The 14,821-nt window shown below is 46.3% G+C and overlaps 1 protein-coding gene across 1 annotated transcript; it reads right to left on the bottom strand.

The window, feature by feature from the left end:
- Positions 1-730: 730 nt before the first annotated feature.
- AQP4 (aquaporin 4) lies at positions 731-14,583 on the bottom strand. Its single transcript, XM_066623634.1, has 5 exons — positions 14,552-14,583; positions 6,346-6,760; positions 3,358-3,522; positions 1,389-1,469; positions 731-1,009 (listed from the first exon to the last, which is right to left on the bottom strand). The coding sequence occupies exons 1-5, from the start codon at positions 14,581-14,583 to the stop codon at positions 731-733; spliced, it is 972 nt and encodes a 323-aa protein (XP_066479731.1).
- Positions 14,584-14,821: the final 238 nt, after the last annotated feature.

Below are 14,821 nucleotides of genomic sequence, written 5' to 3'. Positions count from 1 at the left end.
GATGCTCTACCAATAATATGTGATAATTGAATCACATTTTTGTGGAGAGACAAAATGATGGTTACACTCCAGTTTCAGAATTATTTTAGGGCACAACATCCTACAGTTTGGAGATCATTTGTCACAATGAGAGAGTTTTCTTTTTGGAGGGCTAGTAAGTACCAATTTCTGGTGGATGTTTTTTTTGTTTCCCTCCCTCCCAATAAAGACCAATGCTTTTGAAGTTTTCTTTGTGCACTGTATGTTGGCCTTGCTGTCACAGATTTGAAATTAAAATACTAATCAGGATTGACAACAGCCAATTTAAGTGTCAGAAGACCAATATGACAGACACTTCTTTCTGTGTCTATGGGCATCTTCTGATAGAAGTGTCATCTGTCAATCATGCTGCCAAAGATGACTATTTCCTGCTCAGTGTAAAAATCAATACTTCTATTCAAATTCACTCAGGATGGAAAGGGAACAGGATTCCCCTTCACACCACTGCAAAATGATATCTACCAATTTGGAATAATCTACATGGCTCCATTAACATACGTAGTTAGCTGCTACCATTTCAACAGAATGGGAGTACGGCCTGATAAAGCAACTAATTCATTGCTTGCCATCCCCCTACAATTTCAAGATGTCACAGGTACCTAATTTATAGCAGATCTGTCTCTTTAATGGGTGGAAGGCTATCTGTGGGCATGCTAGTAGGCTGTTCTCTGCTTTCAGTGCTCCTTGCTAGTCATACAGATGACAGCACCTCGTTGGTTGGGTCTCTTCCCTTCTTATCGTCACCTCTCTCCAGGTCAATGACATGGACCATTCCAGGCTTCAGGAGCAAATCGTCAGTCTCCACCTGGCTCCTGGAATCTTCTACTTCTGTGTACTTCCCTTTGGACTGCTGGCTTGGTTTTGTGAAAGCATCCTTGAGGCAGCGCTTGAGCTCAATATCAGGACAAAAAACGTACTCATAAAGGGCACCAGCCAGAACCGCTCCTATAATTGGTCCTACCCAATATATCTGTACAAAATGGAGAAGAGGGACAAGAGGTCAAGAACTAGGAAAAAGCTTTTAAAAGAACAGCAAACTCTAAGGGTTATGTCACACATTCTGTGGAATAGCACACTACCTTCCTCCTCCATAGTGGCTCCAATGACATAGCAGGGAAGTATAAAGTAGACGTAACAACTTGTTCATTTACTTATGACATTTTCTTACCGCCTTTCTCAAATATCAAAGAGGTTTACAAGTAAATGAAGTCACAAATCTAACAATACAAGTCAAAAATACACACATTATTCATATACATGGTGGTTTGTCCTGCTTGATCAAGTGAAGTAACAATTTCAGTTATTTGATGCTCTCGTAACAAAACAATTATACAGGTATAGGCACTTACCCAGTGATGTTCCCAAGTCCCCATGATAACTGCAGGTCCAAAGGACCTAGCAGGGTTCATGCTGGCACCTGTGTAGCTGATCTGTATTAAAAAATATGTTTGAAAGCTTGATCAGTAATCATTCTTACATAATTCATTATCATCTATATGCTTTACAGTCTTTGCGGTAGAGACTGCCTTTTTTGGTTCTCTAAATTCCTTGATCTGCTGTCAAGTTCTGTTGCCAAATATTGCCGTCTCCACAGTTCTTTTGCTTCTTGGTTGGCAGCAATGTTAGCATAGCTGGTTTTAAAGAAGGATTTGGGAGACTTCTGTGAAGAAGCTCACTTTAAGGCAGGTGGTCATAAAGAAAGGAAATGCTTTATTTACAGGAACTTCATACAGGTTGGTGGGCAGGTTAGAGAGAGAGAGAGGTCCTACATGGTTGCTATCCAGCTGGACACAGATTCTGGGAAGGATAGTCTGAGATCAGTATCCCAAAGAGAGCTGAAAAGTAAGACAGGAAACTCTTATATCCCAGCTGGTGAGCTTGTCAACTATATTGCCCCCTTCACAAACATTGCTTGTCCAGTGTGGTTGCACCTTTCTTCACTTCCAACAGCTAGGAGGGCCAGATTTGGCTCAAGCACCTCCCAGTTCCTGAATACTTTTCCAAAGACTTATTCTAGACCAGGGGTGATGAGGATGAAGCACAGGTAAACACAAGACCAAATCACTGCTCTGCAAACTAGGCCTTCAGGAAGACCTTTGGATCTTTTATACAACATGCCATGAAACTGTGCATTAGTGATTGCAAAGGGTTAAATGATTCTATTCAGAATTGAGTGATCAAGCCAGGAATGGTCCTATAGTGCTGTTTAGTCGAGGCACCACATAACATGTTTGTACTGCTTCCTGATGCAAAATTTGGTCACAGTGAAATCTAGTCCTTGGCTTTATAGGAGAGAAAGATGCAATGGAGTGAGTGAGCCCATGACAATCTTGATCTTTGTTCTTGCAAAAGTAATAAAACTAAGCACTGATATTGTGCATTTTATTATTGTGTCTGCCCCAGTGGCATCACTAGGGTTTAACTGCCCAATCCTAATGGGCAGCCCAGTCCTGAGCTGCCTGGGAAGCCCTCGCTCAGCGGCACCATGAGGGCTGCCACCGAATCCAGCACCTTCAGAAATCAGAATCAGCTGAAAACAACAATTCACAAAGAGGTAAGGCAAGACAATTCCCTCATACCTGCTTAATATGTGAATGGGACATTAAGATGTGAACAAGAGAAATGTACACCATGCATATACAATTGTGTAGAGAATACATGAAGTTGTCTTCATCAGATAATTGGTTCTATTTCCTATTTCCTATTATTATTTCTTCTAATTATTTACTATAATTGGTTCACTATTTCTTGTAGTGACTGACAGCAGCTCTCCAGGGCTTTAAAATGGGGTCTTTCCCCCAGCCCAAGAACTAAACCCAGGATGTTATCTGGGGCAGCCCAAGAACTAAACCCAGGGGGCATCCACTAAAATTGAGTGTTGGGAGGGTTAGGACAGACAAAAGAAAATATTTCTTTACTCAGCGTGTGGTTGGTCTGTGGAACTCCTTGCCGCAGGATGTGGTGATGGCATCTGGCCTAGATGCCTTTAAAAGGGGATTGGACAAGTTTCTGGAGGAAAAATCCATTACGAGTTACAAGCCATGATGTGTATGTGCAAACTCCTGATTTTAGAAATGGGCTATGTCAGAATGCCAGATGCAAGGGAGGCACCAGGATGCAGGTCTCTTGTTATCTGGTGTGCTCCCTGGGCCATTTGGTGGGCTGCTGTGAGATACAGGAAGCTGGACTAGATGGGCCTATGGCCTGATCCAGTGGGGCTGTTCTTATGTTCTTGTAAGTATTGAAAGTGCATGCAATTTACACATTTAGTTACATTTAATTAGCCAGCAAAGCTTATGAAAAAAATCAACAACTTACAGCAAACAAGTGTCCAATTGCAACTGACAATCCAATTGCTAATGCCACCGAACCAGTGACATCTCTTCGTTTAGAATCACAGCTTGCAAAAATAGTAAAAACCAGCTGGAATGTAATTATCAGCTCCACCAGTAGTCCATGGCCAGCGGAAAGTTCTTTATGTACCTAGAAAAGGGAACACATCAGAGATCCAGGAAGAATAAAGCAAGTGTGAATTTCTTATCTCAAATATGAAAATATCTCATTTCCTCCTCACTGATTAAAGCAGTTTCAAACCAATGAGTCCATATTAAAAAAAAAAAAATTCTGCATATTTCCGGCTCCTAGATTATTGTTGTTGTAATCTGACCTGTTGTTTTGTTTCATGAAGTGTGTTTTAAAGCAGTGGTTCTCACACATTTAACAACAGGACCCACTTTTTAGAATGAGAATCTGTCAGGGTCCACTGGAAGTGATGTCATGACCAGAAGTGACATCATCAAGCAGGAAAATTTTTAACAATTCAAGGCTGCAATCCTATCCACACTTACCCAGGAGTAAGTTCCATTTACTGTCATTGTTAAAGCATATACATGGTAGCCTGTTAAAAGTACAGATGAGTCACATTCCCCCAAATGCAGTCACATACCATAGTAGCATCAAGTCAAATATATTAAAAATAAAATATTGAAATGAGTGGGAACCCACCTGATATTGGCTTGCAACCCACCTAGTGGGTCCCGACCCACAGTTGGAGAAACACTGTTTTAAAGGATTATTTTTATTATTGTGAACTGCTTTGAATTAAGAGAAAAGTGGAATAGAAACTTTTAAAAATAAATAAAAATATTTAAGTGGATTGATTTTAAGGTATTTTAAAGTAACAGAAGGTCACACTCCAGCAAACACTGCTGCTGTACAACCCCCATTCATTTCAATGAGTGGTGCAGGAACATCACCAACATGCTTTTGAAATGAAAGGAGGCTCCTTATTATGGTGGACTACGAAGCTGAAAAAGAGGACATACCCTAGAAAAATGAACAGGGTCTGGTCACCCTGCCCAATCCTGTTGGGTCTTGCTGCCAGCAGAATGCCTTTTCCGCTGCCAGGGACTGCTGAAAAAAGACTGTAAAGTGTGCGCCGGCAGTGTGCCAAGTAGTGTGCTGCTGAAGTGCCAGTGGGAAGGCTAGAGCCTTCCCGCTTGCATTGACAGAGCAGTACCTGCCCACTGAGGGAGGTGATGGGGGGTTGGGGAGGGGGCAGAGGAAAGCAGAATGGAGCAGGGAGGGAATGAAATTGGGCAGGAAGGGGAAGGAACTTGGTGGGGAGACTGTCGGAGGGGGTGGATCTGATGGTGACGGTGCATGCTGTATCCTATCCCCTCTGTGGGCAGCTTCCCTGCCCCCTTTCTTTCCTTGAACTTGCACCAGCAAAATCACTGGTGCAGGTCCAAGGAGTACCATTTTGGGTCAGGAGGCTTAAAGCAAGGAAAGGGGATTTAAATCTCGCTCTGCAACACCTACTGGATACAGCAGTCACCTTTTCAGCATGGCTGCACCACTGGAGAGGGGGAGGAAAGGGTAAGACATGGAAGGTGCTTACCAGATATGGCTCGACACAAGCTGCAGCCTGTGGCATACAATAGAGTGTAAATGGATTTTTGACTATGATTTTCACATGATATTCAGAGATCAGGCATGCCATTTTCATTCAGAGGGTTGTAATTTAGTGTTCTATTATAAAACCATTAATTAGCTCAAACTCAATTAATTCCAGTTTCAATTAAAAAACAGGCAGCATGCAGCTCAAGTGCATTTTAATGTCCTGCAGTGAGGTTAACTGATGGGATTCCTTATTAGCAGAGCTCAGAGCTGGAATCTAAGGCAGTCTATTTTAAAGAAGCATGAGACCTTAAACACAAGGCTCTTTCTCACACAATCAAAACAACTTCGGGCACAATCCTAACCAGGTCTACTCAGAAGTAAGTCCTATTTTGTTCAATGGGGCTTACTCTAGGGAAAGTGTGGTTAGGATTGCAGCCATAGATTTTTAACATTCTCATAATTTCAGCATTATTTCACATTTTCTGCCAACATGTTATGCCTGTTATGAAATTGTTTTTTTTTTAAGTTTTATAAAATTTCTGTTAAAGGGCAATTGCTGAGAAGAAAGAAAAACCTGTCAATCAGATAAATCAAGGACACTCCCCCATCCACTTTCTTATTTTGAAAGAAAGAACAAATGTCACTTCTGTTCACCAAGAGCCAATATAATTTGTCCTTTATATTTTTATGCTATGAAATAGGTTTTACAGTCACTGTATAGTGGAGATCCACATGAAGTTAGTTCTTATGAATAAATTCAGTATACAATTGGCAGCATACATATAAAGTCTGAAAATTTTAAAAAAACAAACCCAACACATCAGCTTTCCCAAATGTATGTTGACCATTCATAGGAATGAGACTCTCCGCAGAAAGATGGCTGTCTAAAGGTCTTATGAAGAAACTGAAAGGTCACCACTTCAAATTTCAAGGCACATTCCCCAAATGTTTTCAGATTACTTAATCCTGAACAGGTTATATTTATATTTATTAATACTGAACAGGCCATATAACCATGAATTTATTTAGTTCTATGCATACCACTTTGTGAATTACTCTGTTGAAAAGCGGTATATAAATATTCAGAGAGAAAGAGAAAGAGAGAATATCTTCCCTTAATTCATATAAAATAAGGACATTAAAACCCATTTTTTCACAGCCCACAGGTGAACACATTTGGTCCCTGTTGTGTATATGTAACATTAGGCAGAAATGGCTTAAAGCAAATGTACACATAGTCCATCCATGGCTATGGGATATGACATGGGTGTCATATCATGACTCTAAGCTCATGCAAGCTTTTTCACAGACTTTAATTTAATTCTGATTTAGATCAGAGATGTCCTGCACAATTAAAGTTCTGATTGATTATGTTTCTGAAAAATAAGAGCAAGGAAGTTTTACCTGCGTAACTCCCAACCCCCCTACCACACTCTGGGGGGTGAGAAGGTACAGAATTCCTGCCCCTGAGATGGCACCCAGGCATTGGGCTGCAATATAGAAGATGGACTTAGCAAGGCTGATCTTCCGAGTGCAGACCATAGCAACAGTCACCGCAGGGTTAATGTGGCCACCACTAATGTGTCCAATGCACTGCACCATAGTGGCAATGCTCAGTCCAAAGCAGAGAGAGATAAGGACCATGTCTACAGGCAGAGGTTTTTCAGCTCCGCCCCAGTTGATTGTAGAGCCCAGGCTGAGGAGGACAAAAATTAGCATGGCCAAAAATTCTGCAGTAACAGCTTTCCAGAAGGCTTGAGTCCAGATGCCTTTAAACGCCACCATGATGGCCTCGCACTTGCACAGGTGCCCGCACTTACTGAAAAAGGAAAAAAAAAGAATCAGATGCTGACCCTGTTGCCTTATCTGATCTTCCGTGTGACAGCTGCAATAATCACTTGTGGACTTCCCAGGAATGCTAAAGGGAATGAGAAGCCAGGTGGGGCTACTGTTTATTAAGAAATAGCCTATCAAGTGTGACTCAGCTGGGGGGAGGTGAGTTCAAGTTCAGAGGTGGGCAAACATTTTGGCAGGAGGACCATATCATCTCTCTGACACTGTGTTGAGGGCCAGGAAAAAAAAAATCAATTTACATTTCAAATTCAAATAAATTTACATAAATGAATACATTAGAGACTGAACTTATATGAATGAATGAATTTTTTCTGAGCTTATTTATAATGCACATGAAAACCGTAATACAGGCATATAGAACCACATGAGAACTATGAACCGTTTGCCACACACCTCTTGCACAGTGAAAACGTACAGCCCAAGCCAGACCCACATGGAAACTGAAGTTGTTCAGAGGCAGTGGGGGGAGGGGTTAAAATAATGCCTAGGGAAAATCAGAAAACAAATGGAGACTGTAAAAGACCTTGCTGTAACTTGGCCCGCAGCTTGTGTCTGGCGGTAGCAACTGGCAGTCGCAGGCCAGCACGGCTCCAACAGTCTCCAACAGGCCAGAGGCTTATTGGGAACTGAGAGCTCCCTGCGGGCCAGATTGGGGGTCCCTGAGGGCCGCAAATGGCTGTGGGCCGTGGTTTACCCACCCCTGTTCTAGTTCATTCTCACTTGCGTTTACAAGCAGCAAGTCCTTTAGCTCTCCACCACTACTCTCTGTCTGCACTCTTATCCATGGCTGATGTCACTGTCATGGGAGGAGCAAATGACAGGGCCTCTTTTCCAGAACCGAGCATGCCTTCACTCTGAGAAGTAGGTGAGAACCATACCTACCCAATCCAGAAGCTTCATTCTGTTAAGAGGAGAAATGCCTCCTTCTAAAGCCAGCTCCAAAGGGTGATAACATCAGGCATTTACTGGGGCCTGATCACCCCACCCAGGCCGCCCTTCTCAGTTTGCACAGAGCACTCAAAAAGAGAGGCAGAAAGTTTCTTAGCAAACACAACCATATCTACCAGGTGGAAACTTCAGGAGGATGGGGCCATAACTCAGCATGCAGAAGTTCTCAGGTTCCATACCTGGCTTTGCCTGTCTGAAGCCCTGTCAGCAGTCAGTATAGACAATATTGTGGTAGGCAGATCAATGGTCTGATTCACTTTAAGGCACGTTCATATGTTCAGGAGGAGGGACATGGCTCCTCCCATGGTACTCCTCTTGATGATATCTGGGCAAGTTTTATCCCATGTCAGTGGTTGGCAAGTGCACAGGCTACCAATCGGATGATATACAGAATGTTCGAATCATTCACATTTCCTCTCCGCCATCATGTGGTGTAGCTATGGGGGTGGGGGTGGTATGGTAAGTACTGCAGGTGCCGCAACACGCTGTGTAAATGGCCCCTCCCACTCACCATTGAGTCATTCTGGGAAGCACAGGACCGCTTTTGCTCAATGTGCAGGACCGCTTTTGCTCTGACAGCGATTGGGGGGGGCACTTACACGGCACATTGCAGCACCTGCAGTACTTACTGTTCTGCCTCTCTGTAGCTTCACCACTGCCACCATTGCTTTCTCTGAAACATCCAAAATCCGAAGGAATTACTAGAGTCTGGATGTCTTGCATGTAAGCCTAACCGTTTCTCTAACTCACAACACATCAAAGACATTGTGTTGTCAAGGAAGCAAGTCTAGAACCAAGACCCTCTAGCTGAATAGCCTGTGAGCAATTTAAAAGGGGCCCATCTTGAGCTGCCAATGGGATGAGCTGTAGGGCTCATCTGGAAATAATATCACTCATCAGGATCTGGAAACCAATACCACTCTGGAAACCACATCTGGAAATAATATCACTCACCAGGATCCAATACCAAGATGCATGGAAAGGGGCTGTCAGCAGCTAGGGTAAATTTGGCTGGGCAGCCAGCCAGCACTGGCATGTTCTATGCACACCATGAATACATCTGCTGAAACTTGTCTGAGGTTAGGTGGCCCATGTAGTCTTGCTGTGACAAGATCACTACATGTCGGTCAGACAAAAAGTCAAACTAGGTGTAGCATTGGAGTTCCACAATGGAACACACAATGTCTCTTCCTTATTCATAAAGGAGCGAATTCATATTCATATTCATGGGGGTGAAAGTTTGGATTGGGACTGTGGCGTGGGAAAGGGTGGATGGGAAAGGGCTGTAGCTTAGTAGTCAACTTGTGTCACTTAGCAGCGGAGCAAAAGGCTTCTTTGGAGCTTGAAGCGGCACGTGCCTTCTTCGAAATCAGAGGCAACACAACATGTTTCTGGCTGGCTACCAGGTGGATCTGAGGGTCGCCCTTTTCTCTTCCCTTTTCTTTAATGGGAAGGAGGGGCGGGTGGCCCTCAGACACAGGAACTGTGCCTAGAGGGAGGACTGGAGAGAAGAGAGGGAAGGACAAGAGGGTGGCTATCAGACAGGTGCAGAATCACACCAAAAGTGGTTGCGAGAGCAGAGCCATGGTTGATGTGGTTCCTGACTATGCAAAAATATCAGTGGCTGGGGGGAGCAGATTGTGACACCGCCCCCCCCCTCAAATGCCTAAGTTCCTGGTGCATTTGCACCCTTTGCTCCCCTGGATATGCCAACTGTGCTGAGTTGTCAAGGAACTGGACTCTACCCAAAATGTCAAACTTCATTCTGAAATGAAAAACATAAAACTCTGAGAGCGCAAATACTTTTCCTGTGTTATGGACAGTATCATTCAACAAAGTGGAGTTCCAGTTATTTCTTAACTTTGGTGTACTTTTCATTGTACTTTTGATATTTACTCCATATTTCCTTCAGATTTCTTGGGTGGAGACATTTTATAGTCTAATAATCTATATGATAAACTTAGCAGTGGTCCTGAAATAAAAACTGCAACACCCCCCCCCCCATACACATGCACAAATAAAATACCATAGATACTGAAATTTTAGCCAAGTAATCAAGCTCCAATTATCACTTCACCTCCGGGTCAATCAGAGGGTAAAGCCTTTCAACTCTGAAAAGTTTCCTTTCTCAAGCAGCAGGCAGCTCCTTAGAAGCAATCTGTTAACCTTTTATTCTCCTTCCTTCTGCTGCAGCCTGGTTCTGCTTGGCAAATGCTTGCAAAGCAAGTCTGTTTTTTGAAACACCAGGATGGGAATCCTCCCTTCCATTTGAAGCAGGCTACAATTCAATACGCCCTTACTTAAGAATAACACCCATGGAAAGCAGTGGGTCTACTTCTGAGTAAAAAGGATTGCAAATATATGCAGCTGCATCTCTCTGCTGTGAATTGAATTGCACACTCCCAGTTATGGGTTGTATGTTGTAAGTAGAGCTTCTGGCTTAACACACCAGACACCTTAAAGGTGGATTTGATTCATGGTTCTCCTGCAGTGGTTCCCAACCTTTTTCACTTGCATATCCCTTGGCAGCCCATTTCCATAAATTGTACCCTTCATATTAGCAAAATGTTTGTAATTAATAATACAAGCCCTCATCTCCTCTATATGAAAGCCCAGACTCCATGTATTTATCACAGTGTTTTCTCTTTTCATCTGTTTGAAGAACAGAAGACTCTGCCTTTGCACTGTTTTGCACCAGAAGTGTGCTGAGAAATTCTGGGTGATTGATCACTTTCCATATTATGTTTCAGCTTTTTTACTGTGCTGGTTTTCAATCACTGGTTCATACATGAATTGATGACCAAAAACTAGCTATTGGTGGGGCTTTCACAGTCAACTAGCTACCTCCCTTCCTGCCTTGCTGGTCCTTGCAAGGCATTCTTGTCTCGCAAGGCATTCTGGAGCATGACCTGCCTTTTTCTACCATTATTCTATTCTTTTTCAAGTACCCCTAAAGGTCCTGTTGAGTGTCCCTGGGAGTACATGAATACCAGGTTGGGAACCACTGTTTTACTGGTATGTTGTTTACAGTGCACTTACTCTGATAGTGCTTACAAAAAGGTGATGAAGACCAGAATAAAAAAAAATAAAAATGTATTTTATGATCTTTTACTATGTTTTTAATAAATTAGAGACTACAGCTCTTAGGTAACAATTAGTGGTGGGTTATTTTTCAGGATCTGGCAAAACTATAGTCAGACACCCCCCTAAGTTTAACCCCCGACTTATCCAAAGGTCATAGAGAAATTCCGTGATTTCTCAAGACCTGCCCTCGGCTTATCTGTGGGATCAACTTATCTGTGCGAACGACTTATAGTCGAGTGCCTGCGGTAGATAAAAATGGAGATTCAAAGATTGGCAGTTTGGTTTATCAGATTTTAGAAATCGTGAGGTTACTACTACCACCAGGAGAACAATTACTACAACCAGGAGGGTAGTTTTGATGATTATAATGAACGAGCAGGCTGAAAAAAAATTATGATGTGGCTAGCTGTGATGCTTCAATGGAAGCAATACTGTATATGTTGTGAGGTTGTGAGAAATTACAGGGCATTCTTGTTTATCGTCTCTGGATATTATCTGTCAATGTCTTAATTCTGCCTACCAATGCTGCCTATATTCTTAGTTTCCTCCACGCACAATAGTGTTTTAGTGGAAGGAGAGGGCAACCAATAAGATGACCCAATGGTCTGAATGTGATGGCTTCTTTCCACCTGAATTCAACAGTCCTACCACTGCATCAGGTTCGCTCTAAGGAGGAAGGTGGAGCGTCAGACCCACCCCTTTCCTCTACCTTCCTGGGAATTTATTCCAAAACATCCATTCCATTTTGCAGGCCCCAGATCCCTTCAGAGTTGCCAGACGAAATCCTAGAGAGAGGGCACCCTCTGCAGAGTCATGATTCCCAAGAAACTAAGCTCTTATTGGGCCAGGGTGACAAGATACAATGGAGAACAGACTGCCTATATCTTTCACCACTGTATAGAACAGGGGTGTCCAAAGTTTTTGGCAAGAGGGCCACATCATCTCTCTGACACTGTGTTGGAGGGGGAAAAAAATAATTAATTTACATTTAAAATTTGAATAAATTTACATAAGTTTACATAAATGGATATATTAAAGATGAACTTATATGAATGAATGAATGGTCTTGCTATAGCTCAAGACCTATAAAAGGCCTTGCACAAAGCAAGGCTGGCCTTTCCTTTGCTGCTGCTACTGCATCACAGATGTGAAACAGCAAGCAGTGGAGGAAGCCCTCATCCCACAGCTCACGCAAGAGATCAAACAGTTGCCTTCACGCTGAGAGCAGTTGCGTTGGGCCAGTGCGGGCTCCAACAAATCTCCGGAGGGCCAGAGGCTAATTGGAGACTGGGGGCTCCATGAGGGTCGCATTGAGAATCCTCGAGGGCTGCAAGTGGCCCCAGGGCCAGGGTTTGGGCACCCCTGGTATAGAACAATGACTTCCAACTTTTTTCATCTCACTGCATGCTGACAAGGCACTAAAAATTGTCCAGACACACCATCAGTTTTTGGACAATTTAGTAAAGCACACCAGCGCTGACTGACAGCAGGGGCTCGCATCCCCCAGGGGCCCTACTGATCTTCCCCCAAACTCCCATGGTACACCTGTAGACCACCCATGGTACACCAGTGTGTCACAGCAGTGGTTGAAAATGGCTGGTATAGAAGAAGGAATTTGGGCAGGTGCAGCTTTTGAAACCAGGGCCTCCAAGAGGAATTCTGTCGGGGGTATAAAGTTTCTTTGGGGTGAAAGAGGGAGAGGGTGAAATCCTTCCATGTCGAGCTGCCCAAAACACCCTCCTCTATGCAATGGATAAAGGTAGAGGCAACCTGTCCTCCATGGTCTCTGGTCAACCAAGGAGCTTCGATGGTGTGTGTGCCTCTCTGTGCTGAGGAGGGCGGGGCGAGAGAGAGAGCAGGCCCAATATTGCCTTTGCAGCACCAGGTCTGGATGCCTTTTTTCCCGCGGGGCAAAGCGTCCCAGTGTTTGGACACGTCAGCCAACAGGGCTGATGCTGCAGGGCTGGAAGAGTCGGAGGCCGCCGATCTGCAAGGCAAGCACATCCCAGACAGGCAGCGGTGAAACCTGCAGCCCCCACCCAGCGAGCCTCCCCCGCCGCTGCCGCAGAGCACACGATCTGCTTCCCAAGGTAGATTCCCAGGCCCCGCGCCAAATAGGTGAAGCAGACGGGCGCTGCCTGCCCTTGACCTTTAGCTAACACTCATCACCGCCGGTTTAACGTTTCAGACGCGCAGGCACACACGCACATGTTCCAACTTCTCCCGCCTGGGGCTGCGGGCAGCGCAGCTCCCTCCAGAAACTTGGGGGGGGGGGAATTATTCTGATTTCTCTTGGCTGTGGAGCCCGATTAGAGTCCGAGCCTAGGCATGTCTACTCAGAAGTAAGTCCCACTATAGCCAGTGGGGTTGACACCCAGGAAAGTGTGAATAGGATTGCAGCCTGAGAGTCCAAGCCTATGCGTGTCTACCCAGAAGTAAGTCCCATTATAGCCAATGGGGCTTACTCCCAGGAAAGCGTGGATCGGACGGCTGCCTCAGTGCGGAGCGCCAAAGCAAAGTTTGCGGGGCGATCGCGCTGGAGGGAGGGGGAAGGACTCGCAGACCCAGCAACTTACAATTGCGCGTGGAAGGCGAGGGTGGCGATTCGGGCGAGCGGGTGGCATGAAAGGCGCCGATCGTGCTCTGCTCTTTGGAAGGAGGAGGAAGAGGTGGCGATGGCCGGGATGGGGAAGGGGAAGGCTGCTAGCGGAGCAGGTGGGGTGGGGGCGGGATGCGCCTGGAAGGACCAGCCAGAGCTGGGGAGAGGCAGAAGCCCCGCGCCGGCTGAGCAGGGGCTCCGCCCGCTGCCGGGGCCCGCGCCACCACAGGGGGCAAGCAGGCAGCGGCGCTTCGCCTGCTGGACAGTCTCCCCGGGAAGCGCGCGCTCCTCCAGCCGGTGAACCCTTCGTGCCGCCACCGCCCGCGGCAAACTCCGTCTTCCGTCCACCCCAGCTCTCCACCAGTTCCCTCCCCTCCGCACGGATTCTTGGGGTGTCTGCTGTGCTTTGCTTGGGAGTGCTCTGGAAATCGCCCCTTACACTCAGGTGGAAGCCCCATGAGAGTGTGCAGCCCCGGAGCCCACTCCTGAGCACGACTACTCAGAAGTTAGTTCCACTATAGTCAATGGGGCTTACTTCCAGGAAAGTGTGCACAGGACTGCAGCTTTAGCGCCCAAGCCTATGCGTGTCTACTCAGGAGTAAGCCCCATTGAATCCAATGGAAGCGTGCATAGGATTGTAACCCCAGAGCCCAATCCTATGCATGGCTACTCAGAAGTTAGTCCCACTAGAGTCAATGGGGCTTACTCCCAGGAAAGTCTGGCTAGTGTTTCAGCTCCAGTTGGCTTCCAAGCACACCACGGGGCGCTGGGCTTTTGGGGGGCGCTTCCTTCCTCCTGCTTCGCGGCTGCCCTACCCCGGACTCTGCACCCCGGACAGGGGCTCAACGCCGTCCTCACCCACGCACGCAGCACAAGCCTCTGCGTGTCTGCTCAGAAGTAAGCCCCGTGGCGTGGCCTGGGATTTACTCCCAGGAAAGTGCGCCGAGGGCTGCAGCCTCGCAGCCCAGTGCTGCCCCCGATCCCTGCCCCTCCTGCAGACAGGGGTCCTCGCCCCTTCTCCCCCTCCCCCGCCTTCCCCGCAGGCGGACGCTAAAGCAACACGGCGGCGCCTTAAGCCAACAGCGGCTTCCTCACCCCCCAGTGAGCAGCAGGCACTCGACTCACCCCCGGCCTCGGGATGCTGCTCTCCCGCTCATGCCTTCCCCGGGTTGTGCGCCGAGCAGAGGCAGAGCGGCGGGCGAAGGGGAGGGAGGCGCAGGCCCCCGAAGTGCGCAGGGGGGTCAGGTTACCGCCACTGGTCTGGCTGAGCCCGGTGGGCTGGAGGGCTGCAGAGGTCCCGGCGACCCGGCGGCAGCAGGTCGCTCAGTGACATTTGAACGCGCGGAACTTGCCCTGACCTCGACAGGCTGAGGTGTGGTGGAGCCTCCCCCCAGC

This window comes from Tiliqua scincoides, chromosome 4, assembly GCF_035046505.1.
Source record: "Tiliqua scincoides isolate rTilSci1 chromosome 4, rTilSci1.hap2, whole genome shotgun sequence".
NCBI classification, from domain to species: domain Eukaryota; kingdom Metazoa; phylum Chordata; class Lepidosauria; order Squamata; family Scincidae; genus Tiliqua; species Tiliqua scincoides.
The sequence above is the reverse complement of the archived record's forward strand: the minus strand, read 5'-3'. Positions and strand labels throughout refer to the sequence as shown.

What these genes read in the sequence shown, in the direction of transcription:
- AQP4 (XM_066623634.1), bottom strand. Translation starts at nt 14,583, where the DNA reads ATGAGCGGGAGAGCAGCATCCCGAGGCCGGGG. An exon ending in GCAGCATCCCGAGGCCGGGG is followed by an intron (nt 6,761 to 14,551) that starts GTGAGTCGAGTG and finishes TTCCTTTTTCAG; the next exon opens with TAAGTGCGGGCACCTGTGCA. An exon ending in GGGGGTTGGGAGTTACGCAG is followed by an intron (nt 3,523 to 6,345) that starts GTAAAACTTCCT and finishes TCCCTTTTCTAG; the next exon opens with GTACATAAAGAACTTTCCGC.